At 53.0% G+C, this 16,046-nt stretch overlaps 4 protein-coding genes and 1 non-coding gene across 17 annotated transcripts in view; 3 read left to right on the top strand and 2 right to left on the bottom strand.

The window, feature by feature from the left end:
• Positions 1–502: 502 nt before the first annotated feature.
• Positions 503–6,710, bottom strand: EEF2KMT (eukaryotic elongation factor 2 lysine methyltransferase). Of its 3 annotated transcripts, XR_008579431.1 has the most exons (9): positions 6,458–6,707; positions 6,315–6,377; positions 5,712–5,792; positions 5,395–5,496; positions 5,072–5,205; positions 3,958–4,265; positions 2,547–2,696; positions 1,955–2,380; positions 503–1,722 (listed from the first exon to the last, which is right to left on the bottom strand). XR_008579431.1 is itself a non-coding variant. In XM_054843354.1 (8 exons), the coding sequence occupies exons 1-8, from the start codon at positions 6,533–6,535 to the stop codon at positions 2,303–2,305; spliced, it is 927 nt and encodes a 308-aa protein (XP_054699329.1). In that variant the 5' UTR covers positions 6,536–6,710; the 3' UTR covers positions 503–2,302. The 3 variants fall into 3 exon arrangements, 2 of the variants coding, with proteins under 2 accessions (XP_054699329.1, XP_054699328.1); XM_054843354.1 differs by having other exon boundaries at positions 503–2,380; positions 2,547–2,629; positions 6,458–6,710; XM_054843353.1 differs by having other exon boundaries at positions 503–2,380.
• TRNAK-UUU (transfer RNA lysine (anticodon UUU)) lies at positions 6,615–6,687 on the bottom strand. Its single transcript has one exon. It is a non-coding gene; the product is annotated as a tRNA-Lys (tRNA).
• A 65-nt stretch (positions 6,711–6,775) lies between the features above and the next one.
• Positions 6,776–9,145, top strand: NDUFB6 (NADH:ubiquinone oxidoreductase subunit B6). Its single transcript, XM_054843358.1, has 4 exons — positions 6,776–7,062; positions 7,144–7,236; positions 7,841–7,885; positions 8,993–9,145. Exons 1-4 carry the CDS (start codon positions 6,883–6,885, stop codon positions 9,059–9,061), a joined length of 387 nt encoding a protein of 128 aa, XP_054699333.1. The 5' UTR covers positions 6,776–6,882; the 3' UTR covers positions 9,062–9,145.
• Positions 9,146–9,282: 137 nt separating this feature from the next.
• LOC129213402 (nascent polypeptide-associated complex subunit alpha, muscle-specific form-like) lies at positions 9,283–11,567 on the top strand. Of its 3 annotated transcripts, XM_054843357.1 has the most exons (3): positions 9,283–10,123; positions 10,402–10,636; positions 11,169–11,567. In XM_054843357.1, the coding sequence occupies exons 1-3, from the start codon at positions 9,963–9,965 to the stop codon at positions 11,211–11,213; spliced, it is 441 nt and encodes a 146-aa protein (XP_054699332.1). In that variant the 5' UTR covers positions 9,283–9,962; the 3' UTR covers positions 11,214–11,567. The 3 variants fall into 3 exon arrangements, with proteins under 3 accessions (XP_054699332.1, XP_054699331.1, XP_054699330.1); XM_054843356.1 differs by having other exon boundaries at positions 10,444–11,567; XM_054843355.1 differs by having other exon boundaries at positions 10,402–11,567.
• A 3,527-nt stretch (positions 11,568–15,094) lies between these two features.
• Positions 15,095–16,046, top strand: part of CAPN15 (calpain 15) — a 60,006-nt gene continuing 59,054 nt past the window's right edge. For 8 of the 9 annotated variants that reach the window (XM_054843332.1, XM_054843333.1, XM_054843338.1 and 5 more), the window contains exon 1: positions 15,285–15,345. The gene's annotated coding sequence lies outside the window, so the exon portion shown is untranslated. Of the gene's footprint in view, positions 15,167–15,284; positions 15,346–16,046 lie in introns of those variants that run through there. The other variant, XM_054843327.1, reaches the window with a different exon arrangement.

Here is a 16,046-nt window from a genome sequence, read left to right as displayed (position 1 = left end):
GGAGGACAGGGTTCCGGCACTGAAGAGCGTGAGCCTTGCTGTCCGCGCTGCCTTTTCTTCCTTATCGCTTGGGTGAATCTTTAGAAAGCGAGTGGGAGGCTTAGTTACTCTGGAAACTCCTATGTGCAAAATTTCTTACCTGTGCTGCCTTAAGGTCACTTTTTGGTGAATGTACTTAAATGCACCTAGAAACTCTACCAGTTACACCTGTTGTACAGTAGGCACTTCAGTAGGTGATTTGGGTGTATTTTTCTTGCAAATGGGAGATGCTTTTTATTTGAATTGTTTTATTTGAACTGAGGATATAGTGGGTCTTTATTTTTTCAACCAGTTAATAGTCTTGGGTAGTCTTCCTTAGACAACCATTGAAAATCCTCATCTGATTTTATTGAGACAGAACCATTTAGTTTTCCTTTTTTACAGTGTGTGCAAGAATACGAAAGTGCAGCCACTGGTTATTGAACACTTAGAGGAAAAAGGACGTTTCGGCGAGTGTTGTCCTTGTACACTGAAATGAATGTGCCCATTTACCTTGAGAAAGAACATAAAATTTATCCCTTTTTGAACAGGCGAAGAGAAAAGGAAAAAATAAACCCAAACCAGGTTGTTAAAGTATGTGTAAATTAATAAAAGGCCGCTTCACTTTCAGAGTGCTCACTTGGGTGTACCCTTTATTTTATTTTTTTACATTCACTATCAGTATTCATAGGCGGACCTAATGCTTACAAGATGCTTTTTTCATCACCTTTTAGCTTCTTTATAAAATAGATGTCAGTCATTTGAGGAATAAATGTGCTTGGTTTTATGTGGTTACCGCTTGCATTGAGCCTCTTCAGAGTTCCTAGTTCAGTGGTGGTTTCTGCAGCAGCATTTTTCAACCCGCTTACTGAGGAATTGTTTAATATCTGCTTTTGCCACGCTAGGCAGCCCTCTGCTAATCTTGCCCTTCCCCTCTGCACCGTGGTGACAGCAGACACTCTGAAAAAAGATTGACAATGATTTGATTCCACTGGTGTGAAGGTGAAGAGAGTCCCAAGTTGCTTACTGCAGGGGTTCAGCACTTTCACTAGTTTATTGGCTGAAAAATGATCTATAAAGATTTATTTGCTGATTCTTTTTATTATTACTTTTTCCGTCCGGTGGTATGGCCATTCCCCTTCAGGCATTGATATGCTTATGGACCTAAATTTCTTTAATTAAACAGTAATGCCAAAAGCTTTAGAGATGTTTCATCTTCCTATAATAAAATGTTTTAGATCCAAAATTCTAAAACGAAGCGCAGCGGGGTTACTTCGATACATCCAACGTAAAACTAGCGGTCACGGCCGCCTTCAACTGGAAGAGTAAGATGATTCTTCACATTTCGAGTTACCTGTCGTCTATTGCTACAGAAGGAGGAGGCTAAAGTATTTGTTCCTTGTCTTTTAAGTAGCTTTTAAACCGAGGTACTGAAAAGGAAGTCAAAAGAGGAGAAAGAGCAGCATATTTGATTTTCTGCTTCAGGACCAATGCTGCCCAAGGGGAAAACAATGACTGGATTATGGAAAGTTTCAGAGAACGTGAGCTAAATTCTTCCTCCTTGCAGTATCCGTAGAGCATTGCTACAGAGTATGATGATTCTTGTATTTTCTGGCCTATCTGAGGATGGCTTCCCGATAGTCGGTTGTGAGTGACAGTCTTTGTGTGAGAGAAATGTCAATCAAATTCTGAGTTTTGCCATCACTGCAGGATAAAGATAAACCTGATGAGCACAGAGTCTGTTACTTCCTCTTATAGCATTATGTAAGCTTGTGACACTACCTACTATGCTGACTGTAGGTATTATTATTAATTTTTAAGATGACCTGTACTGCAAGTATATACAGACAAGCATAAAAACCAGAGCAGACAACAATTACAGCTGGTTTTAATGTTAAAAAGAATAGATTACTATGAAACGGTGTGTGATGCTCACCCTGTGATCCTGCATATGTGCCTCCGTTATTTACAAATCAAACACAATTGGAAAAAAAAATACAATTCAATTCTGTTGTCTTCTGCAGCATCAAAGCGTGGTGCAATTAGGGCTTCTTGCTACCGCTTGAGGTTCACAGGCATTTTCAGGGGCAGCAGCTTGCTTGCGTACACGCTGACAATTACAGGAAAAAATGTAACTCACTTTGACAACAGTCCGTGCTTACAGTTGTATTCTCGGTGCCTCTCATTTCTAGAATTCAAGGTTATCTTGTTGCAAGGATGAGCGCGCTCTGAAAATTCTAATTCTGTCATATTTGCCAAGTCTATATAAATAGCTGTAGAATAGTTACGTTGGGTTGCACGTCATAGAGAAAGAAACTGTTGCTGTGGGCTGGAATAATCTGCCATCCGATCCCAACTTTATCTGTAAAGAGAAACACCGGGAATCTTATTTCTGCTTAATAAAGAGCAAAAGCTGCGCATCAAGTTCTGTAAGAAATCTTTAGCAAGCTCCAGGCAAACGCCCATTGCAAAAAAATACTCCTGTCCATCTCTTCTACAGATGAAGTAACAGGGAAAGAGGCACCTACCAAGTCCAGCCTGGAACAGGCGATAGGTGTCTGGGTTACGAATGGTGAAGGCGATGTAGACCTCGGGAGGTTTTCTAGCCGCTCTGAAAGCGGAGAGTTTTTGTAGCATACCAATCAGGGCAGAAGTGATCTCTGGATCATAGACCACATCTGCACAAAAAGGAAAACATTCAGTATTTATTGACTAAATAAGCAAAAAGCAGAATGAAAACTACAAAAGAAATAGATACAATATTTACCTTACAGGAGAATATGACTTTCTTATTGAGGGGATGATAAATCCCAAGAAGAGATCTTAGGAAAGGATTTATGTGCTGTGTGAAGCTGCCCTCATCTCCAATAGCAGTCCAAAAATCACTAAAATAGATCTGTGCTCCTTTTTGTGAGTGGACTGTCAGATATTGTGTCTGAGCCCATCTTAAGGGAGACAACAAAACCTTTGGGCAGTGGTACTCTCTGCTACAACTGTCCATAGCGTTGTTAACAATCTCTATTTCAGAGGCTGGTTGCAAAGGACTTTGAACTGCAGCAGTTTTCACTTCGAATAATTTCCTTGAGAGCAGAAACAGTGAGGAAGGGTAAGGCTGATCACCGGGGGGACAAAACCTGAGCTGCGCTAATCAGCACTGCGATTCTGAAACGTGTTCAGGGCCGATGCTCCAGAGGTGGTGGTTTACTACACGGAAATGCCCAGGCAGATCCATGGCCCGGTGATGGACCTACCGGTTACTCTTGTGCAACGTCATAAGGGAAATGTCCTGCAGTAAGTAGTAGCAGCAAATAGTAAATACGTATAAATCTCCTTCGGTTTTGAGTTGCGTTTCCTTCGTTCGTCCAGCTTGGGCTGGTTTGTGCATTCTCTGAACAGTGTGGTTGGCATTAGGTAACGTATGCTGACTTCATTTTACAGAAGTTGCATGTTTAATGCATCCTGTGATACTTGCAAGACAAAGGTAGTATCTTTGCAATTTTTTTCACCTAAATTCTTAAGTAATTTTTTGCTCTGCAAAGCCCCAAATCGGGGAGTAAAATCCTGTAGCTACCGCTAAGAAATTTTACTATTGCTAGATTTTGTGTTACTAGATTTTTATAAACTCCCCCCAGATTCACACACAGGCAAGTTCCAAAAAAGTTTCTTTCTCTTCAGATGTATACTATCCCTCAAGAGAAAACCAAGACTGCCAGTTATTGCTGAGGCTCTAAAAAGTGGCAGATTTATCATCCTTTCTTTCTGGATTATTATTTTTTTTAAATACAGAAGGGAAAAATAATTTCAGTCTTATGTAAACAACCGTTGAATATCTGAGAAAAGCAGAATGGTGAACTGGGAGAAGATCTGTCATGCAATTCCTCTAACCTGCTTATTCCTGCACGATAGCACACCGCGAGGCATAATCAGAAATGTAATCACCTGCTGCAACGATGACGTCGGGCTGAAGATCCAACAGTTGTTTTTCTGTGACGGAGCCCCAGTCAAGTTCTGCAACAATTATTTTGGGTTGTAGGGAATTCGTTGCTTCTGCCTCCTGGCCTCGGGACTCTGCTTGGATACGATGAGTGGTTTTGGGCTCCGAGATGAAGCCGTTCAAACGGATGTTTTCTGCCAGCTGCTTGAGAACGCAGGGGTGGCAGTCACTAAATACATACGTCTTGGGATTGCAGGTTTTACAGATTGCGATTCCAGTGAAGCCGATCCCACTTCCCAGTTCCAAGACTGTCCTGAAGGGTAACAGCATAACAGAAGAACTTACTGGGGCTCTAAATTGAGTTAGGAAATCAAAACATTCCAAGTATATCTAAAGGTAAAATAAGTTACAGATTGTTTCAATAACTTTTGAGTACACCATCTACAATCTAATCTTTGTTTCAAATAACTGGTAGAGTTGGTAAATGCTGAAGATGTAGTTAGAAGCATGAAAATGAAGGACTTGAACTGCTGCTTTTGCATATGGTTCCACTGCTGCAATTAGACTTCTGCAGCGGGGTTCTGCCCATCTGAACTGCTTGTCTGGTTCTTTTCGGAGTCAGTGGAGAGAAACGGGCACTTCAGCAGCACAGCGCCGCTCCGTGTGAGGTTGGTATTTAATATTAACTTAGCTGCGTCTTGCCTTAAAAGCGCTCGTTCCTCTCGACTGCTTATAAACAAAGTCTAGACTATGAAATTAGATGTGCACGCCTGCGCATCGGCATCTGAAGTCAGGCGAGATGAATCCCAGCGTGGAGCCAGTTAAAATTACTGGCAAGGCAGTGCGGGAGCTGGGATTTAACAGCCTGACCCCATGGTGTAATGGTTTTGATCTTAAAACCTGTCTTAAAATAACTACGAGGTCCTCTCCCGGATTCAAGTTTGACTGTTGCAGAACAGATGAGAGCAGCAGTTAGCCATTAGCAAAAGAGTAGAGTCATTTCGGTTATCTGGGGGGTAAATACTGTATGTTATTAAATTACAGTTGCATAGCTCACGATACGAATGAAAATACCGTGGCTTCTTTCCCCGTCTTTCCGTCTGCGCCGCTGTGGTTTACCTGTTACTGAAAATGGCAGCGTTCCCTACTGCCCATTCAGCGAGATGAAGAGCAGCGTCCCAAGTGATGAGCCCCGTGGTTCCTCCAGAGATAATCGCCACGCTCTCGGAAAGGGTGACGGCATCTCCCGTGGGCTGGAGGATGCACGCAAGAAGAGGAAGATGGATGGGCACAGACAACGGATTTTACAGTCTACAATCAATATTAGTGCCTGGAAAAAGGTAGGGAGGACTCCAGGGTTCTGGGGAGTTACTTTTCAAGCTAATTATTGCTTAGTTCAGATGATTAAAAGTGATTTATAACAACGCAGTAATTGTTTTTACCAGCAAGTAGTTTTTGTAACAGCGAGTAGATTCTTCTTCATTTAAAAGATCTGCCAGGGTATCGTACAGCTCATCCAGGGGTTCAGCTGCTGTGGATTCATGCTGTGCAAAGGGAACAGGGCAGCTCTGGGCATCAAATTGTCCTGACACAGACAACCCATGCTCATTAAGTCCCATTTTAATACATACTATTTTACATTAATGCTATTTTTTTGTTAATTCAAATAATTCAGCCTGGCCCGTAATGTAAAACTGGCATATTGTCAAGGAGAAAAAAAAAAAAAGGAGTTGCAGCCTACGTGACCAGTAAGCAGTACCTTTTTGATGAGTTCGGTTAGAAAACACCTCCTGTACTTGGTGGCAGGGGGATATTTCACACACAGAGGGTGGAGAAGGGTCTGCAAGAAGAACAGCAATTGAAACCAGTTACCAAGGGAAGGCTTTAGGAAAGGCGGGAAGGGGCTAGAGAAAAGCCGTTAATTGGGACCATGTGCTTTTCACTTTTCTGAAGTAAATAGCAAAACCGGGTGGAAAGAGTCCAGTTAGCTCTATTTTGCTTTTCTCTTCCCTCTTTTTTTGGTTTGCCGCCTCGTGTGCTGTTTCCTTTCTGCACGCAAAGGTCAGGCACCGTGAGGGCTGGTGAGCGCCCGGGATCACCTCGTCCTTGGCCGCCGGAGCACCCGGAGACAGGGCGGGCTGCGCTGACCTGTTTGTGAGGTAAAGCGCTCTGTGCCCTCGCGCTGGTGCTAAGAACAGGAAGAGAAGGGAAGGTGCCGTTCTGCTGGGCCCAAAGGAAAACGGCGACGCAAAGTCGCTTACCTTTGTGATTGTGAGCAAAACCCATTACAGGCCAGCAAGCGCTTTGGTCACGCGAGGCGGCATCGCGCATCCCCCCGTGACGTCACATCATCCCACCTTACCTTGTGCAGGATATCCACGAGCAGGGCAGAACCTGCCGAAGTCCGTAGGTTTTGCTCAAGTTCCTAAACCAGAAGAAATAAAGCTGAGGCTTCCCCGCCCCCGCGGCCCCCCCCCCCGCCCCCCCCCCCGCTGCCCGCCGTACCGGCCAGGGGAAGGAGCGGAGCTGCCGGGCCGCCAGGAAGCGGCGCTGGAAGCGGACGGGCAGCTCGGGCTCGGCCATGGCCGCAGCAGGCCGCACATCCCCGGCCTGGCCTGACGGCCGCACCGGGGAGGAGGAGCCGCAAGAAAGAGGAGCCTGCCGCCTGAACAGGGGCTCGAACCCTGGACCCTCAGATTAAAAGTCTGATGCTCTCCCGACTGAGCTATCCAGGCCCACGGGGGGTTCCACCCACCCACCGGGCTCGGGCTCCGCCTCCTCCTATGCCCACCCTGCGCGTCCTAATGACGCACAACCGTGCGCCTTGAGGACGTCATTGCCGCGCGCTGCGGCGAAGGACACGGCGCCCGCCCGCCCGCCGCGCAGAGCCGGGCTGAGGGACCGGGACCGGGACCGGGACCGGCGGCGCCATGAGCGGCTACAGCGAGGACGAGAAGCTGCGGCTGCAGCAACTCCGCGTTCTGCGGCGCCGCTGGCTGCGGGACCAGGAGCTGAGCGAGCGGGAGCCCGTCCTGCCGCGGCGGCAGCTGGGGCCCGTGGCCGCCTTCTGGGAGCGGTTCCTGCAGCCCGGGGGGTTCTGGCGGCACCAGGTGAGCCGGGGACGGGCACACACACGCACACACGCACACGGGGACGGCCCCGGGCCTGACGGGCGTCCCTGTGCCCCGCAGGTGTTCAAGGCCTACCAGACCGGCGGCTTCGTCCTGATCCGGGTCCTGATCCCCTCCTGGATCGTCTTCTACTACGTGAAGTACCACGTCATGGTGCGTGCGGCCCCTCCGGGCGGCCTCTGAAGGAAACGCGAAGAAGGGGGTTCAGGGATGGGGGGGACACTCTGGGTTACACCCTGGAAGAAGCTCGGGGGGGGAAGGAAACGAGCGGTCACCGAAGGGCTCGTGTCAGCCAGGTGAAGGTGACGTCCCACGGTCTGTTCCCCGCTTGGTTTTCCTCGCTTGGGTGGTGTGAATACATATATATATTTGTGATCTTTCATAGTAGTGACCAGCTTTGACTGCGCTGCCTCCTGCAAGCGGGAAAACTCTTTCTTAATTGTGGTTTTCCCGGGGGAACGGTGCCCCGGGGGATAACCAGGCTGCGGCTGATGGTGCGGGGACGGGGAATGGCCAATGCGCTGGTGATGGGACCCACCGTCTGCTTCCACGGGCTTGTCTTGCTTGGGTGGGGTAGTGTTATTAGCCTCGGGTATTAATTAGCAGAAAGTACTGGGCCTGACGAGCCTTGTACTCAGTAGGGTTTGGATTTTAGCAGGGTTGACGTCTCTGTTTTGGAAATCCTTTATACTTCATCTGGGTAACGCTGCTTTTTCCTTACCCCCTCCCTCTCTTCTCCCCCCCCCCCCCCTTTCAGAAAAAGCCTCACGGTATTGTTATGTCAAATCCACGGATATTCCCAGTAAGTCTGTCCATACTTGGTTTATCTTCCACCTTGGTAAAACGGGCGGAAAAGGGCCGATTTGGGGAGAAGCGCAGCTTTGTGCAGTAGCGGTGCAGGGAGAATCTCTAGAAGGGTGAGGTTGGTGCTGTGGGCAGGCTGCCCTGGAGCAGCGCAGTTACGGTGGGTTTTGAGTGATTTAACACGCGTTAAGTACTTTGTGAAGGGGGTTGGGTTTGTGAAGCGGGATTATTAATGCGCGGGACGCAGGAGCAGTGATTGTCAGGAGTCAGGAGGAGTTCAGTCCCGAGCCTGTCGGTTCTGGCCGCGCGAGCTCGGTCCCAGGCATCCCTGAAGGTCCCCGGTGCGCAGAGCCGTGACACCCCCAGCCTGAGCTTTGGTTTGCAAAGTGCGGGGGTCGGATTGTTTGGTCTTCGCTGTTTTTCAGACTGCTCTGAGCTGTTACTCGTTGCTTGGTGTAGCGAGTCGGTGGGCAAATATTGTCATACAAGTTTAGCTCTGCTATTTCAGCCAGTTGCACGTTTTTATTTGCATAACACCTGCCTAATTGTGCTTTATCTAAAATAAAATTATTAAAAACTCCATCGCTAACAACCATATAGCAACGTACTGGAGGTTGAACTGCAGGCCTCTGACTTCAGCCTAATTACCCACTCGAGTGAGGTCAGCTCAGTCAGCCAAGGCTGTGCCTGAGGCCGCAACCAACAGCACTCGGGCATCAGATTGATTTTGGGGGGATTACGTAGCTTTTCGTGAGCCATGGGTTTGGAGACTCGCTAAAACCCGCTCTGCGTTGAAGGTGCTGATGCAGTGCTACAACTCCAATATACGTTTTTAAAACAAGATAGTCTTGAAACGTTTGGCTGCTGTTCTGTAGCTGAAAAGACGGGGTAAAGGAAGGACAGATTTCAGAGAATTGGGCTGCGATGTTATTTCAGCATCCTGGGAAGTGTTGAGCGAATGAGAGTGTTCTGAGTAAGTTGTAGTAACGGGGTTTTTGTGTGTCTGGAAGTAGGGACAGTTACAGCTTAATTGAAAGACTGTGCTGAGTGAAGGGAGAGGCTGGGTGTTGGAGGAAACGCTCACCGTGCTCTCTCGTTCCATCAGGGGGACAGAATTTTAGAGACTGGAGAAATTATTCCACCCCTGAAAGAAGAACCCGGTGAGCACCACTGATGGCTAGAAGCTGATTTCCTCCTTTGGCGAACAAGGAGAGAACTGTAGCTGCTTTATCTCTTCTATAAAAGAGTCTTTATTCTGCATCGCCTCAGCTTTTCTGTCATTTACTTTCTCCTTAGTCCATGTTATTCCGGTTGCTGCTCACATGGGAGTTTTTTGCCTTTGTTGAGCATTATTGGTAAATTCTGGTGATCCCCGACCCCCCTTCCTCAGCTTTTTACCTGACCTGACGAGATCTGGCAGCAGGACGGTGTGGATCTTACAGTAGTAACCAGAGAGACGTGTCCTGTGGGATTGTGTAGTAGTGGAAGGGCGTCCCGGTGTCCCGGCAAGCTCCTGCACACCATGGCTGTCCTCTTCCCATCCAGCGAGTCCTTTTCTACCAAGCAGTTCTGACAGAGACTTCCAGTGAAAATGAAGCTTCCCCCTATGTCATCCCACTTCTCTGCCAAGAGAGGGTAGCAGGAGTGGCACTGCTGCCAAAGATTCTGTATTCTTTACCCCTTCGCGCTTCCTTCTCTGTCCTTTCTGAGTTGGAGTTTTCCTGCCCTTGCTGGCCCTGCGTACCTGGGGCTCTTCATGCTGGGGAAGACTCGATGAGCAGGGAGTTGGGGCTGATGGTCCTCATGGGTCCCTTCCAACTCGATATTTTATGATTCTAAGTATTTTGATGGCTACTTTGGGGATAGAAATGACCAAACCAGCAATCCAAAGGGTAACCTGAGGCATGTAAGGGGAAAGGCTGGGACAGAAGCCCCTTGTGACCTAATGGAACCATGCGTGACCAGTACAGCTGGTGTTTGTGAGGTCAAGGTCACAGGCAGGAACCCCTCTGCCATCCCTGGGGGCAGCCAGGGATCTCGTGACCCCTCCAGTACGGACTCGCGCCAGCAGTGCCATGGCCAACGCAGGGGTGAAAACTCTCCTGCAGTCGAAGGAGATCAGGGAGGCCACGGACCCCACCTCGGGCACCCATGCACAGCCTGCAGCCCCCAGGCCCCTCCTGGGCCTGGGTGTCCCCCAGGCCCTCGCCAAACCCGCGGCCACCTTGTTCCTTGGGTAAAAGGCAGCTGAGGGTGGGACGGCAACTGGGGAGCGCAGTGGAGGGGCGGTTGTGGGCTGTGAGAGGGCAGCAGGATCACTGGGAGGCTCTGGAGGGGGGCACTGGGGGAGCTGGAGAGTCAGCGGGGGGTGTTGGGGGGCACTGGGGAAGGTAGAGAGTCGGGGGGGAGACTGGGGAGTTAACGGGGGCTACTGAGGGTTAGCAGCAGCAACAGGGGGGCAATGGGGCTAGCAGAGGGGTTGTGGGGGCTGGGACCTGTGCTTCCTTCCCACAGCCATGGGGGTCCCTGTCACACCTCTGCCCCACGGCGTGTCAGTCCCCCCAGCGCGGAGTTCCCCGGGAGCACTCCTCCCCCAAACTGCTGCAGCCTGAAGCGAACCTTCGCCTGCACCAACTTGCTGCTGCTCAGCCTGGCCGACCCCGATGACGCCACAGATGAGGCGGCTTCCCCTGGCCCCTGCCGACACATCCTGTGCCCCGAGGATAACACCGAGCCCACCGCCCCGCCGGTGAGTAACCCTGGGGTCCCCTGGCACCCCACTAATGAGGGACTGGCTGGGGTGCCCCAAGATCCCGCTGCGCGCTTCTGCAGTGCTCAGGAGGAACTGGGGACCGTGACATCTCCTGAGGACACCCCCACACCCCTCTCCATACCCCCAGGGCTCCCAGATTCCCCAAGGAAGCCCTGATGCCTCTCCTCCTCTAGTGAGAGAACCCCAGGACTGCAGGGAGTACCCCCATAGTACTCCCAGAGTCCCAGGGACATCCCCACAGCTCTAGCACCCCAAGAGCCAGCCCCAATCCCCCATATCCTAAGGTTGTGGGGCCCAGGGGGCTGCTCTAGGTCCCAGACTGAGTCCCAAGGCTCAAGGACTGGTGTGGGGCAGCTTGTGGGGCCCTGGTATCACCGGGGCTTTTTGGAACAGATAACCCTCCCTGGGTAGAGGGAATGGATCTCTCCCCCCTCAATCAGGGAGGGGTTTGACTGTCACAACCCCACCAAAAAAGACAATACAGGACATAAAATGTGTCCCGGCACAGTTACGACAGGAGCATTCATCACCACCGCCTCGCCTGTCCCACTGAAGACAGCGCGTGGTGCTCAGCAGGACCACGCACCCATTGTGAGACGCCATTCTGCTGACAGCCTGCTGGACCTCCACAAATACAGTGTGGCTCTTCCCTTGGGGACTCTGGGCCTCGTTACACCTCTCAAATCCTTTGAGTCTCATTTCCCTCTTGCGCTAAACGTGGGTGATGCATTAGTTTGACAATGAAATCAAAACTCTTCTGGGTTTGTACAATATTGTTCCTTTAAATGTCCTCTGTGTTACACACCCCCATACACTTATGTACACACAGGAGTAAAGGGAATACATACATCTTCTACGTAACTTCCTTTTGATCCTACTACCTAAAAATATATTGGAACCGCTCTGATCAGTGATAGATACTCACATATATATAATATATATTATCTAGTCAAGAATTATGTTTCCTTGTGCCTGTCTTGTTGCAAAAAACCTTCAGCAGAGCTCAAGGACGCAAGGAGATGACCTCCTCCCACATAGGTGATGGACCATGTGCTCTGGGCAATGACTTTCTGTCCAGCCCTTCGAGGAGCCATCAGGACCTCCTAGTTCCTCAGGCTGCGAACGAGAGGGTTGAGGGCAAGTACCAGAAAAGAGCCACTTGCCAGTCCCAGGTTAGGGTAAACTGGAGGCTCGGCAGGAGGTAAACACTCATGAAAAGCTTGGTGTCTTGGGAAACGAGGACTGGAAGATCCTCTTGCAGTTGAACACGCTAGCCCTTTCTCTCTCACCTGCTCTCAAGCAGGAGCTGCTGGTTCCAGCACTGGCTGCGAGAATCCTCCCTGTGCATCCTCCGGTCCTCGCCAACCCTGCGCCTGCCGTCCTTCGTGCTTGGCTGGCTGGATTTGCTCCAGGTCAGCTCCCGGTGTCTCCCACCGCACAGGCCATCCCTTTGCCCACTAGCTCACGGTCGGTGCCAGGCAAGTTTGTTTACCGGAAGAGGAGACACGGACGGTACGGAGCCATCTCATCAGTGCCTGTGTCTAACTGACTTAGAGCAGAATCCATGAGGATTCATACGGCATTTGGATCTTGACTGTGCAAGTCTGTGGGCTGGACAGGCTGCAGGCTGGGGTGCTGCTGCTCTTGCAGAGCCGCTCTCCATCAGCTTTGGAAAGTCGCGGTGACTGGGGCAGAGTCTTCACAACCGGAGGGAGGGAGGTTTCACACTATCATCAAAAAAAGGCTCTGGATGGCCCGGGCAGCTTCGCTTCAGTGACAAGGAAAAAACATGGACTGAGTCCTTTTAGAAGGCATGGCAGGAGGAGGAGGAGATGGAAAAAGGGTCATCATGAAGTTACAGTGATTGAAGAATGTGGTTGCTTTCTGTGATAAGGTTTGATCAGGGCAGAGCAGTGGATGACACTTACCTTGCCTTCAGTGAGGCTTTCAGTGCTCCTAAGGCATTCATTTCCAGGAATGCAGCTCACTGAAATATTGATGCTCTGCTGCATTGGCCGAATGTTTGAGTCTCTTTATAATCAATGACAGAAATAGGAATGTAACTGGAATAACTGTAACCCTCTTTCTCCATTGCTCACAGATGAAGATGCAGTGGCCAGTACAATTCAAATGCCTCAGCGTAGACATCTGAAATTCAGTGATGTGAATCCCAGTTCATGTGACTTCCTAACAGCACGCGCTGGCGTTCATCCACCTCTCAACATTGCCTCGTAGCTGGGCAAAGTCAGTTTTATGTGTTTGTTCCCAGTACAGAGTGCTAAGCCGGTAACGTCATTTCAGCCAGGAAACTGCCCCGTGATGCCAGCAGAGCTGGATGTCAGCAGCTGGTTTTTTTGTGCCGTGTAGATACGATGCTGAAACCCACACCGAGTATGCGGTGACTCCTTTCTTCGCTCAGTACTAAGCAGTCATACTTCTCATGTCTTAATTAATAATCATACGCATAACAAAAAGGTTTAATTTAATTGCCCACACATAAGCGTGCAGAGACATTGTAGGTGCTTTTAGGATCCTTCCTCGCCTCCAGCTGCTGCTCGGTGAGGCTGAAGATGCTGTGGATGAAGACATGCAGTAGGTCTCGTGTGACCTGTGCGTGGCAGACTTGTGCGGATATCCCGGACAGCCTGGGGTACCTGACGTGGCACCAGGCACCGAAGCGCAGGCACTGAACAGTGTCCGAGTGTGTCACTGTGAGCTGAGCGCCCCAGCTCCCGTTACAGCTAACGCTCGACAGTTTAGGTGGTGATAGTTTGATAGTTCTTACGTGAAATAGCCGCCGTGGTGTAGCCAGCGGTTTCTTTCCAAGCCCAGCTCACCCTTTCCCCAGGGGGTCCCGACGGGTTTTGCCCTACAGCGGGCAGGGGAGCCCCCTGGCCATTTTGGGGTGCTGACCCCACAGGCAGGGCCGTGTGCCGGGACACCTGCCCTGTGCTTTCCTCAGGTGCAGGAGCATTAGGTCCTGCGATTTCCCCAGTCCAGGAAACCTGCCTGCGAGCGAGGGCACAGGGAGCTGTTCTTCCCCTGGTCCGGCCCTGAAGAACAAAGGGAGAGCTGCTTCTGCAGCCTCTAGAAAAGATCGGTCTACAAATAAGCACATTGCTATGACTAGCCATTACATCTTACGGAGAGACAAACAGGCACAAAAGCTTTTCACTTGGCTTTTGTCCACTGCATCGTCTTTGCAGAAGCCTGACAGTCTCCCAGAGGTGTTCCTATCACGGCTGCCTGCACAGAAAGCCTCGGGTCCCCTTTGGGGAGGTTCCAGAAGATAACGTTCCCCTAAGAAGCAGCTGTCCTTTTTCATTTAGCGACCATTAATCCCCCCTCCAAGCAGGGTGGTGTGGACGATGCTGCTTTTGCTGGAACGATGACCATTTCACATCTGCGTGCCACACCAGCTTGGCCGATTCACATCTGGGCTCCCCGTGCCCTGTTTTCACTTGTGCATCTGGGAGGGGAGCACCCTGACACCCCGAGCTCTGCAGGCGCTGCACGAACTTCTCCCGCTTCTCATCTCAGTGGGACGGGAGGGTTCGAAGGTGCTTCTTAAAGAGGTGAGTCTGGCAGAGGGCTGGGACATCTGGAAGTGGAAGGATTTTGGTTTGAAGCGGGATGGACGAGCAGGTCCCACCCGCACCCGCCTGGCAGCGCAGCAGCACCTCAAGCACCGGAGGGCTGCGGTTTTGGGGGGGGAGAGATTTGGGGAGAGCCACCGAGGCTCCCGCCGCTGCGCACCCGCGCTCTGCAGAGGGGGCTCCTCGCCACCCCGAAGCTGAAGCATCGGCTGAGGTAACTCCGTGCGAGCTTCAGGCTGGCTTCGTGTGCCGCCAGGTCATTAAGAGTTGTAATTAGCCAGGGTTCGGCGGCTGGGCCGGCCGTGCAGCGGGAAGGCCGGCTTTGCTCGGCCCCGGGCCTCTCATCTGCGCCGGGAACGCCCGGGCCCTAATGCTCCATCTGCCACCGCCTGCCCCGGGGCAGCGGATGGGCCCCGCTCGGGGCTCACGCAGCCTCAGAAGAAGAGCTGTTCTCCGCTCGAGGGCTCAGGACCGTGCACGCTGCCTGCCGCGCTCAGGGCCCCGGGGGCCGCGGGTCGGGCCTGGCCCCCTCACCCCGCCGGAGCCTCCGGGGAAGCGCCGCGTCCGGTACCGACCCCCCGGCCAGGGGCGGTGCTCTTCCTCCGCGGCCGCAAAGCACGCCGGGAGTTGTAGTCCTCACCCCTCAGCGGGGCCCCCGCTCCCGGCCGCGCCTCGCCGCCTCCTTCCCCCGCTCCCACCGGCCCCTCGCCCACCCGGGGAGCCCCTCCGGCCCCGCCCCGGCTCCGAACTACCGCTCCCGGTGCGCCCCGCTCTGCCACCGCCTTCCGCTTCCTCCGCGCAGCGCCCCTCGGGGCTTGTAGTCCCCCTGCGCTATTCACGACGGCCTCTGCGCTGTTTCCGCGCCGTAGTGCCCGGAGGCCGGGATGGGGCGCTACGCCACGGCGGCGGCGTAAGGGCGGGCTCGGGGACTCCGGGGCAGGCCGGGCCGGCGGCGGAGCGGGAGGAAGGCGCCGGCGGAGCGGCCGGGCGCCGCGGCGGGCGGGAGGGGGTGGAAGTTGCTCTGCCCGGGGGAAAGTGCGGGGCCGGGGGGGGGGACGCGAGCAGCAGCGCGGCCGTCTCCATCCCCAGGTAAGCGGTGGTGGGGGGCGGCGGGGGCCTCCAGGAGCGCGGGGGAGGCGGGGACGGGCCGCCCGGGGCCTCCCGCCGCAGCCCTGCGGACCGCGGCACCTACCAGCGCCGCCGGGTTGGCGTTTTCCCGGCCGGAGCCTCCGGCTGGGCCCCGGCCTCCCCCGAGCCGCCCCGCACCACCTGTTGCCGGTGGGCCCGAGCCCGGCTGGCCGGGAGGGGTGGCGGGAGCCGGGCCTGGAGGCCAGGGCGGGAGGGGGGGGGGGGCGGAAACCGGCGTCGGGGTCCCGCAGCTGGGGGGAGCCGGGGATCCCGCCTCGGGGGTGTGCGGCTGTTGGGGTGCCTTCCCCGGGGCTTGTGAGGCGACCCGAGGGCTGCGGCCGCCCAACCGGTACCTCAACCCGGCCGCACGCCCCGGCGGGGTTTTAACGAACTTGAGAGCGGTTGCGGCAGCCGTGGGGGGACGGGGGAGGCTTTGCGCGGCCCCGCGTTGCAAGCCCTTACCTGCCTGCGCCGAGCCCGCACAGGCTGCTCTCGGTACCTCCCGGTTCTCCTCCGGGCAGGTAAGCCTCCCTTACGGCGGGTAACGGGCACGGCGGTGCCGAGTGCCCGCTCCCGGGCTGGCCCACGGCAGAGCCCGCAAGAGAACCGGGGCCGTCCGTCCTTCAGGTCTGCGCTCTAAATCCTCTGCTGGGGGCTAAGCG

This window comes from Grus americana, chromosome 15 (genome assembly GCF_028858705.1).
Source record: "Grus americana isolate bGruAme1 chromosome 15, bGruAme1.mat, whole genome shotgun sequence".
NCBI classification, from domain to species: domain Eukaryota; kingdom Metazoa; phylum Chordata; class Aves; order Gruiformes; family Gruidae; genus Grus; species Grus americana.
The sequence above is the reverse complement of the archived record's forward strand: the minus strand, read 5'-3'. Positions and strand labels throughout refer to the sequence as shown.